The 15003-nt window shown below is 41.9% G+C and overlaps 1 protein-coding gene across 1 annotated transcript in view; it reads right to left on the bottom strand.

Annotated features, from left to right (window-relative positions):
- Positions 1-6951: 6951 nt before the first annotated feature.
- Positions 6952-15003, bottom strand: part of LOC141085304 (uncharacterized) — a 26503-nt gene continuing 18451 nt past the window's right edge. Inside the window, exon 2 of the mRNA XM_073570584.1 lies at positions 6952-8902. Coding sequence (XP_073426685.1) covers positions 7369-8902 — 1534 coding nt within the window. The 3' untranslated portion in view covers positions 6952-7368. The remainder of the gene's footprint in view (positions 8903-15003) is intronic.

Raw genomic sequence — 15003 nt, 5'->3', positions numbered from 1 at the left:
CGGCATTTATATTTAATGATACATTTCTGTTACATATTTTAACAATTTTGAAAAACAAAATATTACAAAGATACACTATCGGAAACATTGTAGAATTCTTGAATTTTAAATAACATTGTTTGTAGCCTGCTCCTACGTAAATCTTCCTCGTTTCGCTGCTGTGGAGGAACCTCTGAGGGTCTCACGATACATACATTAGTCAGGTGACCACAGCATCCTCCGGGTGTATGGGGTCCAGGACAAGCCCCTTACCTGTTTGACGTGTCCTTAGAAGAGGTGAGCAGGCACAAGTTCTCACTCCAACGCCGAGCAACGCTGAATCAGACTAGGCTGCAGTCCAAAAAACCCATCGTGTTCCCATCCGTTGTGCATGGTTTCTGTCGACGCAGGTGAAATCTCTTTCGTTCAGGAGACCACCCTCTCTCCAGGCTGATAGAAAGGGGTCAATAGATCGCCCCCCTGTTCCCTCCGCTCCGAGAGCGTGTTGGACTCCTGATAAAGGTATGTGCTTTGCTGGCACTCTGGCATCATGAATGGATGTGATGAGGATGACAGTTTTTCCAGAGAAGCAGGCCCCATGGAACAATGATGGCCAGGGTTAACCCCTTTATGGCTGACAGATTTTTTTTTGGTGAGTTGGCGTCTGCACATGATCATGCTATAAATTAGTCATGTCTTATCATGAAGGTGGCACATAGGATGACCCAAATCGTTACATAGATTTACCTATCTTCTGACAATCATCTCTGCTGAAAGTAAGGGCACTACTTCAGGTTGAAAGTCTTGCTTGGTGGAGCTTTTCCATATTCCAAATGTAAAGGAAAGAGAAACCACTAACATGCCTTACAGTTGTGGGCATAAATGTTGGTACCTTCTGGTAAATAAGAAAACTCCACAATGGTCACTGAAATAACTTGTAAGTGACAAACGTCGTTTTTAACTAACTGCATATCAATGAGAGTCAGACTTTGATTTTGGATTGTTGTTCAATAGAAAAATAAAAATAACTAATGAAGATGGCCAGGGCAAAAATGATGGTTTCCGTAGCTTAATACTTTGTTGGAAGACTTTTCAGGCAGTCATTCCAAACGATTTCTGCAACTCTTGGTGAGACTTCTTCTCCATCCACATTTTTGTAACTCTCGATGATACTTCTCCCATCCACATTTCTGTAACTCTCAATGAGACTTCTTCACCCGTCCACAGTTCCGTAACTGTTGATGAGATTTCTTCCCCGTCCACATATCTGTAACTGTCGATGAAACTTCTTTCCCGTCCACATTTCTGTAACTGTCGATGAAACTTCTTTCCCTGTCCACATTTCTCTAACTCTCGATGATGCTACTTCCTCCGTGCACAGGTATTTTGGCTGCTCCTCATGAGCAAACTTCTCCTGCTGTCTCAGGTGTGAAGGTGACTTCTCAGCTCTGTCCACAGATGTTCATAGGGATTTATATCAGGGCTCATAGGTCACTTCATCATAGTCCAATGTTTGCGCTTAGCCATTCTTGAATGTAGCTGTGATTTTTGGGTGATTATCCAGTTGGACGACCCATGACCTGCGGCTCAGACCAAGCTTTCTGATGCTGGGCAGCACATTTGGCTCAAAAATGCTTTGATAGTACTCAGACTTAATTGTACCCTGAACAGATTCAAGATTCCCTGTGCTCGATTCAGCAGAGCAGCCCCAGAACATCCCTGAGTTCCTCCATATGTCATAGGAGATACAATGTTCTTTTCTTTGTAGGCTTCCTTTTTGTGTATGTGAACATAGAGCTGATGTGATGCCTAAAAGAGCCAGTTCTGTCTCATCCAACCACAGAACATTCTCCCAGTTTTGTGGCTTGTCAATATGTATTTTGGCAAATTTCAGTCTCTTTTTTATGATTTGCTTTCAGCAGTGGTTTCCTCCTCAGTCATCTTCCATGAAGTCCACTTTGGCCAAAACAGTGACAGACGGTGCGATCTGAAACTGATGGACCTCGAAGTTCACCTCTAATCCCTTTGGAAGTTGTTCTGGGGTCTTTGCTACCATTCAAATTGTGCACATCTTCAATCTGCAATCTGTCATCACTTTCCCTCCAGATCCAGGCAGGTCGACTACAATCCGCTAGACCTTAAATTTGTGAATATGTGCAGCTGTAGTACCAGAAACATCAAACTGTGTGATGCAAATTACAGGAGACTCCTTAGTTTCACATGTCCTTGTCGTCAAATTATTTTCAATTTTTTTCTAGAGGTACCATCTTTTTGTACAGGCCATTTTCATTAATTTCTTTCCATTTTTCTGTTAAACCAAAATTGAAAATCAAAGTTTGATTTCATTAGTTGACATTCAGTAGATTTAAGTTGAAAATGACTTTTGTCTGTTTCAATTTCAGTGACCATTGTGGGGTTTTTCTTACTTTAACAGAAGGTACCAACAATTGTGTGCAGATTGAATATCTCAAAACTATCCCAGATACATCAATGTCATACAACAGTCTTTTATTTATCTCACATCTAGTTCATGACTTGTAACTGTCCTATATTAAGGCCCCCCCCCCCCCATTAAAATAAGAATAAAGTCCTCCAAAAGTTTGGGATTGAATATCAGCAGGATCTGACAATTATCTGGTGTATTGGACCTTCTGATGTTGTGTATGGGGGCCATATGTTGTTTTAGGTGGAGGTGATAGATAACATTGCCCACTTCCGATTTCAACAATTTGTTGTTGTCAGGAGAAATAAGTGACTGCCCAATGTTTTTCTTTATCCCATTTCTGTTAAAAACAAATGAACACTCGGTCAATAGTCATCTCCATCCATTTTTATCTATCTCACATTTTGTTTGATCTTCACCTAATATCTCCATATTCTCGATCCACTCTATCAATTTCCCTACAACCGTCTCCCTCCCTTGCTTCGAAAAGATGGACAAAAATATCAGATCAGGGACTTGGCGACATCCTCAGCACATCGGTGGTGGCTTCTAAGCCCCTTGTGGCCAATGCTTAAGGAAGTTCAGCTTTGCAGTCACTTATTGTGGTTTGGGCAATCAGTAATTTTCTGTAGGTTGAAGGCCTCCTGGCAAACTATCAAGAAGATCATTTTCACCGAGGCAATATCACTGTCGAGTATCATTTAAAGGAATTTTACAGGAGTAAATTACTGGTGCCCCATCCTGGTATAGACGCCATCGACACAAGGTAAGTGAGGACAAGCGCGTTGTGTTTGTGATACATGAGGGCACAAAAAGTTTTAACCAATCTGGATTTATTTTAATACAAAAACTCTGGAACAAAAAAACTTCATACAGTCAAACAAGAGGTCATACAATGCAGTGGGCTAGGCTCTCCGATCATTTTACGTGTTGTTACCTTATCTAATGACCCATTTTAAAATATATAAAGTGTCAATGACCATGTCCATTCAATATCAAGGCAACTAGACTTAAAGGGGTTGTCTACTACTGGACAGCCCCCTAATAAGGGAAACATATCAGTTTTACACCTGTTCATTAAGCGTATAAATGGTATTCCTACCACTTCTTTATACTTTCAGAGGTGCCCCACGAACCCCCAAAAAGTATTTTATTCATGTCTTGCGCTGCATGCAAATTGTGCCATCTGGTTCGATAAGTGCCTCAGTAATATGGTTGGCACCTCCTCATTCCCAACAAACACCGCCTCTTCTTTCTTGATGAACATGGATGATGTCTCCTACTGGTAGGAGTCTTGTGCCTGCACAGCGGAATCAAAGACCCAGACAGGCGCAACTCGCTCCTTCGAGCATTACGAGGATGAAGATGTCATCCGTGTCTATTAAGAAAGAGGGACTGAGGAGGAACCAAGCATGGATCAACGGCAACCATGGGACCGGACGGCACAATTTTCACGGGGCATGAATAAAACTTTTTCAGGAGGTAAGCGTGGCACCTATAAAGGGGTTGGAAGAATCCCATTTACATACTTTAAAAGAAGATGGACAGGGTGTAAAATTGGTGACAAGTTCCCTTTAATGGGTCTAGAAAGTGAATAAAAACAATTATCCTCTACTGGACCGTTTCCACTTCTCTTATTTTCAGTTCAGGAAGGGAGATAAGGAAAATAAAAAGGATACTCCCCTTCCAGGCCAGCTCCGCTCCTCCATATTCAGCGTTGTGTCCTGTTGGGCCACCAGCATCAACATTCATTAAGGGACGCCCGTTACACGTCAATGCCAAAAAACCGACAAAGCAGAATTTGAGCGCTGCATCCAATCTAAAGAAATGTGAACTCTGCAGCCGATGACATGACACCACTGCCGGTTGTTGATGCCAGGATATCGGCAGGTGAAGCAGTACTGCACATAGAAAAGCAGAACCGGTCTGGGAGGTATCATTTTTTTTCTCACCTCCCTGGGTTTAAAATAGTAGTAGAAAACACCTATAAAGTGTAACTGCACTTTCACAAAACCTTGGACATGTAACAGAGACATGAGGTTTTGATCAGAGGAGGAATATTTGAAGAACGGCTTTACTACAAATCTTAAGACGAGCGCAATAGAAAGTCTATGAATTTTTCTTCAGCCTTTTTTTTTGGGCAGCCCATTCATTTTACCAATTGGAGGAATCTGAACCACCAGATTCCCACAGATCAAAATTCTTGTTTTGTTTCGATGACATGTCAAGTGTTTGGCGAAAATGCAATGACATGTGTATTTTCTGTTTAACTTTTGCACAAATTATGACATAAAAAACAAAAATTACAAAGCGTTTGAAAAAAACACCTTCATGTTGTAACACTTTTGACACAATGGACTTTTAACAAAACAGAACTGTGGTAACTCTTCACCAACATGTTAGGAAACCAGGATATATTCACCTCCTAGTGGTAGCTTCATTCTACTTTGAATCTAGCAAATGTTAAGAAAACTTGAAAAACTATGTAAAACATTGTATTCCACAAATGACCGGTATCAGACTGTCTCAACACAACTCAGATCACTAAAATCAAAGGGATTTATCAAAAGCAGGATTTTTTTTTTTCCTACAAGATGTAGTTGAGAGGATAAGAGAATTATATAAAAAATGTTTTGCTTTCTTCTTTTATAGACAGAAAAAAGAAAACTTTGACTGTTGGGTAAAAATGAGCCCGTCCAGAAAACAATAAAATAAAGAAGTTTCAACTCTTTTGTTTACATTTGGAAAAAAATGAATATGGTCTTGTATAAGTTTTCTACACAGTGGAATAAGTAAACCTTCTTATAAAAGGATCGAAAAAGTCAGCAGACGAGAAGCCTGGTCTAAAAAAACATACAATTGTGAACACCTATGGTCTTCAAACTTGGGTCACACAACTTAGAAATCTTGGATCTTCTTCAAGAAGTGTTGTCCTCCTACCCTCTATCCGCAAGTGGAGAAACCCATCAGGGTTGATGTAATGCATCGATATAAGACACTGTATCGCAAGGTGATTATTTTATACACATTCAAATGGCTCTGTGTCCATTAAAGTATGGATTCTGCAGCCATAGCCATCCCAATGGTGAGGAGCATCATAGTACAATCCTTCTTCAGTATGCTGGCATCTATAAAAGATCTTAGGGGTTGTCCCGTAAACAACATACATCGCCTATGCACAGAATTGATGAATTGCTCCTTGGAACCACTACTAATCTTAAGAATGGGTTTCCTAAAGCCCTCTGTTTCAGTAGAGTGGAAGTATTTTTCAATCACTGTTGGGCTCACTTTGTATGGGAATGGTGGTCGCACTTGATCACACAACTTTTGCCCTGTTTTTCTCAGGATTACTGATGGTCTCCAAATCTTGACCCTTTTTGACCATACATACATACATATATAATCTATTCTGTAGACAGGTAATAAATGTTATTTAGGGTTCAGCCTCTAATAGACCCAACATCTTTAAAACTTAAATCTACTACTGAACAAGTATTTTTCTCTTAGTGGAGAGGTGACTAATGTAAGAGGCCAGAATAAGAATAATTACACAAGAAATAAACCCGTCTTGACATCCAATAAAGATAATTACGGCCTTCAAACTCGGTATAAAAAGGTGAAAAGCTTACAAACATTTATATTAACAGTCTATGCAATAATAAACTTTAGAAATTATCTGTAGCTGTAGTGTCAGAAGGAAGCTTTGATAGTTGAGGGACAAGGTGCTGAGAAACCAATGATGACTACAATGGAGGAGCAGAAATGCTCAGCTTGGCCGATTGATCTTTGAAGAATTCTTGGAGAAGATCACAGAAAGTACATAAATCCATACACAGATCTGCTCAAGATCGGTGAGGACACAGCATCCAGAATGTCAGCGATAAAAACTTATAAAAGTTTTCTAAAACTACAAGTGAACTTTAAAGTTTTTTCATTCTTCTTTGGGTCCATCAGAGAATCTGGTATCACAAGTAGTGTCCACCCGCCATGTATTATTATGTTGTGTGGTCTATAACTGGCACTGCAGAAGATGAATATGCAAGATCTAAATAAACAAAGGGGAATCCGTACAAGGATTGCAAAGTGTCCAATTAAAGCCAACTAAGCTTTATGTATATAAGCCTTCTTCAAAACATGTCTGACCAAGTAGAACAATAGTGTTGTGTAGATAACTTGGCACACGAAGGTAAGTTGAAAATGGGTGGTTTAATGAGATCCAAAATAATACATACACAAACGTTTCGGTCATCTAGACCTTCATCAATGTACTAAACATATTAGTAGAAAAGTGTGGGAATCCACCCACAGTGGTTTTTATTTGGCTCAGTGGTTGCAATGTCTATACAGAATAGCAGGAGCAGATGAATTAAATGCCCTATACAGGAATGTGAGGTTTATAGTGTGGTAGACACAGTGTCCACCACTGTGGGTAGATTCCCACAATTTTCTACTAATATCTTTATTACATTGATGAAGGTCTAGCTGACCGAAACGTTTGTGTATGTATTATTTTGGATCACATTAAACCACCCATTTTCAACTTACTTTCGTGTGCCACATTATCTGCACAAGATTATATGGTTTGGGAACCTACTTGTGCACCGTACATCATAGTGGTGCTAAACGTTATATCACCAATACAGGTAGAACAACAGAGCCTGGTTTTCTGTCATGGCTCTATCATTTTACGGCGGGTCCCGTCGCCACGGTTTATAGACTACACTTTGGAACTTTAAGCTTGTAGATCCACTATATGAACCTGTAAAGGTACGATACAGGATGACACCGGAGGAGCATGTCTTGGTCTTCAACAACAATCAACTCTTGAAAAAAAGTATTTCAGAGAACATAAAATGGAAGAAAAATTCTAAAAAGCAATAGTGTAAATCAAACAATGAAACGTAAACTTTTTCAGAACAACTAATGCAGGTCACGTGGAGGTGCGCTCACTGGTCTTCTGCATCCACGTTCACCGATAATCCCTTGCTTTCATTTCCATCCGCAGCTATGATGAAGGTGTGGACATTTTCCATTTTTTCTTCCTCACCAATTTCCACCTGAGCAGTATCTCCTTCTTTGATCAGAGGTTTGGTTGCCATTGTCTCTGAATTTGTGTTGTCGGAACAGGAATCCAATTCTTCCTCTTTCTCCTCAACAAGCTTTGTGGCTAACCCCTTTCCTCCAACGTCTTCATTATCATTTTCCAGTTTGTCCGCTGGGTTAATGGTCTGCAAAGAATCAAAGGTTTTGGATGGAGGCGATGAAGAACTCGAGTTCTGGGCACAAGTCTTCGAGGCTTCAGCTTCTCCTGCATATTCCATCTCCCAGTCATCATCTTGAGCACTTGATACATTAGACTTAGCGATTACTTTTTCTTCTTCGCTTGACTTTGACATGTCCCAAGTAGTGCCAGCCTTGGCCCAAGGTGGAGAAAAACTTTGCCTGTTTCTTTGCTGCCAGCTCTCTCTGTTTTCTCCATCTCTCCCTCTACCATCCTGCCAGCGGCCACGCTTAAAGGAGCTGCCGCTGTCTTGGCATCGGTCAGGGCTCTCCTGAAACCTTCTTCTGCCACCAGAATCTGCATTCCACGATCTGTCCCCAAATCTTCTTTCTTGACCATTGAAGTTACTTTGCCATGGTCGACCTCCAAAGTTGCCTCTTCCCCGTCCAGACCCCCAGCCAGAACTGTTTTGAGGTCTACTAGACCAGCTGTCTTCACCCTGCTTATCTGCAAACCTCACGGACGCCTGTGAAGGTGTTGAGCTTTGTTTTTCATAATTCGAAGAGAACGGGTTACCTTTATTATTTTCCGCCCCGTTGTTTGCTTTTCGGTCCAATGAGTTACCTTCTGGCTGGAAAATTCCTCCCTGAGGTGCCATGTTTGTTAAGCTAGTACCAAAGGGTGTTCCACTTTGGGGTTGAAAACCTGGAAACACACTCATATTTTGGCTGGGATTAGTGCCACCAATTGGGTTTTGGTATACTGGGACGCCTTGTTGGGTACTAGAGGGCATCGGACCCGGCTGATAAGCAGGAAAGGGATTCATATACGCCATATTGCAAGGGGGTGAACTCATGTATGGACCATAGGGATATCCCATGTAAGGACATGCTGGGTACGCAGGTGGGTAGTATGGCATCTGAGAAGGCATTTTGTTGGCCCCCAAAACAGCATTATTCAGCAAATAGGACAATGCATCCAAACGTATCGGAACGGTGATCCCCGAGATGGATGATGAGGATGCAGATCGCGCCACCAGAGACTGCAGGTCTAATGCCCCGCTGCTAGAAGAGGTACGCCCAGGTCTGTCCAAAGAGTGAGAAGAGCGGTGATGGGAGGCTGGCACAATGGACGACTTAGATGTGGGAAGGAGGAGTTTCTTCTCTGCTGACTTGGTGCTCTCTCCAGGTGAGGCCATACTGTTCGTTTCCCTGATGACGCCGTCTTGGAAGGAAGACAACAGTTCTCTATCAGATGATCTACGAGGAAAATCATAAAGTGATGAGTTTGAGGAATGTGACATACAACCAACTAACCCTGCTGTAGAGTTACAGTGTGACTCATTCTCCAGTCACCTCCAGAGCTGCATTTATAAGTCTGGTAAGAACTTCTAAAAATTGAGGAGGTGATAATATTGTATTTTTATACAGATAATTTGCAAGTGTGTATTTTGCAGGGAATCTGCAAATAATCTAGGAGCACAATTTACAACCCTTCCTGTTCTGGTCACTGTAGCCAATTTTGAGTTATAAGATCTACCTGAGGTTCAGTAATGTAATGTATGTACACAGTGACTGCACCAGCAGAATAGTGAGTGCAGCTCTGGGGTAACAATACAGGATATAACTAAGGATCAGTAACGTAATGTGTGTACACAGTGACTCCACCAGCAGAACAGTGAGTGCAGCTCTGAGGTATAATACAGGAGGTAACCCAGGATCAGTAATGCAATGTATCTACATAGTGACTGCATCAGCAGAATAGTGATCACAGCTCTGGGGTATAATACAGGATGTAACTCAGGATCAGTACAGTAATGTAATACATGGGCGGACACACCGCATGTGCAGCCGATGCGGCTGTACAGGGGCCCCTAATAATGAGGGCAATCTGACCTGTTTATCCGGCCCCGAGGGGGCCCCTGGCCAGAATGTCCTCAAATACGGCGGGGGCAGGGAGAGATTCTTGCAGCTTTGCTGCCTACAAGAGAAAATGGCAGCGGCGCTGCAGCAATCCATTCTGCTTCCTGCCCGAGCTTCCTGTCTCTGTTGCAGCAGTCAGTGGCGCAGCTGGATGACGTCATCCAGCAACGTGGCTGACGGCTGTGCCAGAGAGAGGAAGCTGCAGGTGAAGGTGATGCTGCCTGAGAGCGTGCGGTGAGGTGAGTGAGTGTGTAGGAGAGGTGAACAATGGGGGTGATTGCGGAGAAGGCAATAATGGGGTGGTGGGGAGGAGGAAATGATGGAGGCAGTGGAATGGGAAATGATGGAGTGGTGAGGGAGAAAGCAATGATGGAGGTGGTGGAATGGGCACTGATGGGGTGGTGGGCAAAAGGCAATGATTGTGGTGGTGGAAAGGACGATGATGGTCGTGGTGGAAAAAGCAATAATGGGGTGTGGGGGGAGGAGGAAATGAAGGAGGTCGTGGAATGGGCGATGATAGTGGTAGTGGAAAGGACAATGATGGTGGAAAGAGCAATGATGGTGGAAAGGGCAATGATGGGGGATGGGGAAAGGACAATAATGGGATGCGAGGGGAGGACAATGAGGGGTGTGGGGGATTGGGAAGGGAGGAAGGGGAATTTATAATGGATGTAGGAACAGGGGGAAGATGTTTAAAGGGAACCTGTCAGTTGTTTTGACAGCTATAAGATACAGCCACTGCCTTTCAGGGCTTATCTACAGTATTCTATAATGAATCATAGAATCATAATGCTGTATATAAGCCCCCAATCTGACCTGCAAGATAAGGATAAGAAAAATAAGTTTTATTATACTCACCCGGGGGGCGGTCCGGTCTGATGGGTGTTGCAGGTCCGGGTCCTCCCATCTTCTTGTGATGCCACCCTCCTACTTGATTCGTGGCTCACGGGCATCGCGCTCTGGCACAGGTTTACTTATATGCCCTGTTGAGGGCAGAGGTAAAGTACTGCAGAGCACAGGTGCTGGACCTCTATGAGCTTTCCCAGCGCCAGCTCACTGCAGTACTTTACTCTGCCCTCAAAAGGGCAGATAAGTAAACCTGCGCCAGAGCGCAATGCCAGGGAGCCATGAAGCAAGCAGGAGAGCAGCATCGCAACACGATGGGAGGTACTGGACCCAGAACTGCGCCACCCATCGGACTGGACCGCCCCCCAGGTGAGTAGAATAAAACATATTTTCCTTTATCTTGCAGATCGGATTGCGGGCTTATAGAATGCTGTAGATAAGCTCTGAAAGGCAGTGGCCGCATCTTATAGTGTCCAAAACAGGTGACAGGTTCCCTTTAATGTAGTCCCTTATTATATGGCGTACTCACTTATTATACATAGCACAAGCCCTTAGTATACAGTGGCATGTCAAAATTACTGTTATTGTGAACAGTTAAGCAAGTTGAAGATAAAATGATCTCTAAAAGGCCTAACGTTAAAGATGACACATTTGTTTTGTATTTTAGGCTAAAAAGTAATACACAATGTCATTTTTTCACATTTTAAAAATTACAAAAAGAAAAATGGTCTGATGCTAAAGTTTGGGCACCTTTGGAGATTTGCGTGCTCAGATAACTTTGACCAAGGTTTCAGACCCTAATTAGCCTGTAAGGGTTATGGCTTGTTCACCCTCAATGTTAGGAAAGGCCAGCTGATGCAGATTCCACAGGTTTAGAAACACATAGCCTCCTCTAACCTTGTGAGAAAAAACAGCCACCATGGGTTCTTTTAAGCAGCTGCCTAGCACTCTGAAAATGAAAATGGTGGAGGCCCACAAAGCAGGAGAAGGCTATAAGAAGATAGCAAAGCGTTTTCAAGTTGTCCTTACTTCAGTTCAATATGTAATTCAGAAATGGCAGTTTACAGAAACAGTGGAGGTCAAGATAAGGTCTGGAAGGCCAAGCAAAATTTCAGAGAGAGCTGCTCGTAGGATTGCTAGAAAGGCATATTAGAACCCCCACTTGACTGCAAAAGACCTTCAGAAAGATTTAGCAGATTCTGGAGTTGTGGTAATTGTTCTACTGTTCAGAGACACCTTATCAAATATGGCTTTCATGGAAGAGTCATAAGAAAACCTCTCCTGCACCCTCACCATAAAATTCAGCATCAGAGGTATGCAAAAGAACATCTAAACAAGCCCAATGCATTTTAGAAACAAGTCCTGTGTATCGTTGAAGATAAAATAAAATTCTTTGGTCGCAATGATCAAAGGTATGTGCAGAGAAAAAATTGCATAGAATTTCATGAAAAGAACATCTCTCCAACCATTAAGCATGGGGATGGATCAATCATGCTTTGGAGTTGTGTTGCAGACAATGGCACAGGAAACATTTTATGAGTAGAGCGAAGAATGGATTCGATGAAATTTAAACAAATTCTTGATGCAAACATAACACCATGTGTAAAAAAGCTGAATTTGAAAACAGGATGGCTTCCACAAATGGATAATGATCACACACATCAAAATCCACAACAGACTACCTCAAAAGGCAATAGCTAGAGGTTTTTCAATGGCCCTCACAGTCCCCCGATTCGATCATCATTGAAAATCTGTGGCTAGTCCTCAAAATAGCAAGTGCATGCAAGACAACCCAGGAATCACACAGAAATGGAAGAACTTTCCAAGGAAGAATGGATGAAAATCCATCAAACAAGAATTGAAAGACTCTTGGCTGGCTACTAAAAGCGTTTACAAGCTGTGATATTTTTAAAAGGGAGTGCTACTAGGTACTAACTATGCAGGGTGCCCAAACGTTTGCATTGGCCTATTTTCCTTATTGTAATTTTTAAAATGTAAAAAATGACAATATATAATTTTTATGGCCTAAAATACAGAGAAAATGCGTCATCTTTAACTTTAGCCCTTTTAGAGATCATTCCATCTTCAACTTGCTTAACTGGTTACAATAACAGTAATTTTGACCAGGGGTGCCCAGACTTTTACATGCCACTGTATAGTGTACTCGCTTATTATGTATAGCACAATCCATCTATAGTGTAGTCACTTTTTATGTATAGCAGTCCCTTAGTATATAGTGTACTCACTTATTATGTATAACACCATCCTTAGTTAAATAATTCCTCTTTTGTTATGTATAACACCGTTCCTTATTACATGCCATCCTCTCCAGTTATACATGGTACTGTCCCTTATTATATAGCTTCCTCTGCTGTTATGTACAGTGCTGTCTCTTACATAGTGTATTCTTGTTATTTTTTGCTATTCACAGCGCCCTCTTTTATTACATAGTCCGCTCTCTTGTTAAGATATAAATTGACTGCTCATGGAGCAGCCGGTGACCAGACGACCAGTCCATCAGCTACTCCATTAGAAAAAAAGCTTTCCTAAGATCCATCAGCTATCATTGCATTATACAGCTAACAAGAAAGGAAGGTATGTAATAAAAAACAGGGCTCTATATAATCCAATATGTAAGGGAAAGTGCTGTACATAACAAGAGAGGGCACTGTATAATAAGGGACGGCAATATACATAATAAAGGAGACTATGTAATATATATACACATGTATGTGTGTGGCCACATATACATATTTATATATAAACTAGATGTTGGCCCGATTCTAAAGCATCGGGTACTCTAGAATATGGTCAGCGGGAGATTAAGGTAAAAAAAAGTGATATACTGACCTCCTGACGGCCCCTGGACTCTGTCCCTACTCTCCACGCTCCCGGCATCTTACATTCCCAGTAATGCTTTGCCCCACAGACCGCTGCTGACATCACTCTCGCGAGATCACAACGTCATCAGCGGTCTTTGGCGCACAGCATTACTGGGAACGGAAGATGCCGGGAGCATGGAGAGGAGAGAGAGTCCGGAGGCCGTCGGAAGGTGAGTATATTACTCTATTTTAATTCGATTTTTTACAGGTTGATGGTACCCAGGGTCTGGAGGAGTCTCCTCTCCTCCGGACCCTGGGTACCGGCTAGCGCCGGTCATCTCCCAGCTGCGTCGCCGCTGATGTGCGTGTGGCCGGAGATGACCCGCGGCAACCATCGGGAGATCCAGGGCTGTGGAGTCGGAGTCGGAGTTAGTTTTGGTTGGAGTCGGAGTCGGTAGAAATGTTCCGACTCCAGCTTTAAAAAAAATGTATTAATATTTCATAATTGAACTTTCATATGAATTTTATAAATGTTACTCAAATATATATGTTCTATCAAACTATGAACAACAGTGATAAGCAGTTCTGCTGGAGATAGACATTTCTTACTTCTTGTGTGTCACTGTTCTCCACTGCCCTTATCTAATCTTATACTTGGTTAACCTCTTGCTGCCCCAACCCCCCTACTTACAATGTATGAAACTGAAAGTGAAAATGTGTTGCAAATTCTTAGTAGTAAAGCTCCTCCTCTAGACTAGATCATACTAGGTGTGCGTCTTCCAAGCATCTACCAGCTGCCTGCTACTCAGAAGAGGAAGACTGTAAGAAGTATTATCCTTTCAACAAACTTTGCATCAGTTAACTGTGAGTACATGAGGAATAATAACAGTATTACTGACCACTATATCAGTTGTACGACCTGGCAATAATTTTGTACAATTGTTTTTAGGAAAAACAATTGTCATTTGGATTGTGAATGCAGAATTAAAAACCTGAGAATGTCAAAGAAGCATCACATTAAATCAGCTGTATTTGAACATTTCACCATCACTCAAGATAGAAAACATTATGTCTGTCAGTGTATGACAAATGATCCAGACGTAAACAAATGCTGTGAAGCCAAGATGAGTGCATATTCAGGCAAAGATAAAAATGCTCCTACCAGAGCTTCTAATCTAAAGAGACATTTACAGCGCTTTCATCCAGAAGTACTGAAAGCAGTGGATGAGAAAGACTGCATCCAAACCAATGAACCAGTGCCCAGCTCTTCCAGCCAAACAAAGGAGCAGAGAACTTTGCAGCCATCAGTTGCAAGATATTTTGTCAGTGACAAAGTTACTGTGACAATGACAGTAGATATATTTAAAAAACAGATCATAGAACTTGTTGTAAAGGATAGTGTGCCTATTTCATTATTTTCACGACCAGCTTTTATGTGTCTGAATGGGGAAATGGCCCGCAAGCTTGGTGTTTCTCTGGAGAGAGAGAGTATTAGAAAATTAGTAATCGAAGAAGTTTTTAAACAAAAGGAAGAACTTAAAAAAACTCTCAAGGGACGCTTTCTGTTTCTTAAAATGGATGCCTGCACACGTCACAGAGTGAACTATTTTGCCATCAATGTCCGATTTGTTTGTGACAAAAATGAAATAGTTACCAAGACATTGGCAGTAAGACACCAAAGCTCATCACACCAGTGAGTTTCTCCAGGTCTTGGTGGAAAAGGTTCTACAAGACTATGAACTTAAAAAAGAGCAAGTTCTTTCTGTCGTA

Source organism: Dendrobates tinctorius, unplaced genomic scaffold (genome assembly GCF_039654945.1).
Source record: "Dendrobates tinctorius isolate UK_male_01 unplaced genomic scaffold, ASM3965494v1 ptg000028l, whole genome shotgun sequence".
Taxonomy (NCBI): Eukaryota; Metazoa; Chordata; class Amphibia; order Anura; family Dendrobatidae; genus Dendrobates; species Dendrobates tinctorius.
This window is presented reverse-complemented; position numbering and strand designations above follow the sequence as displayed.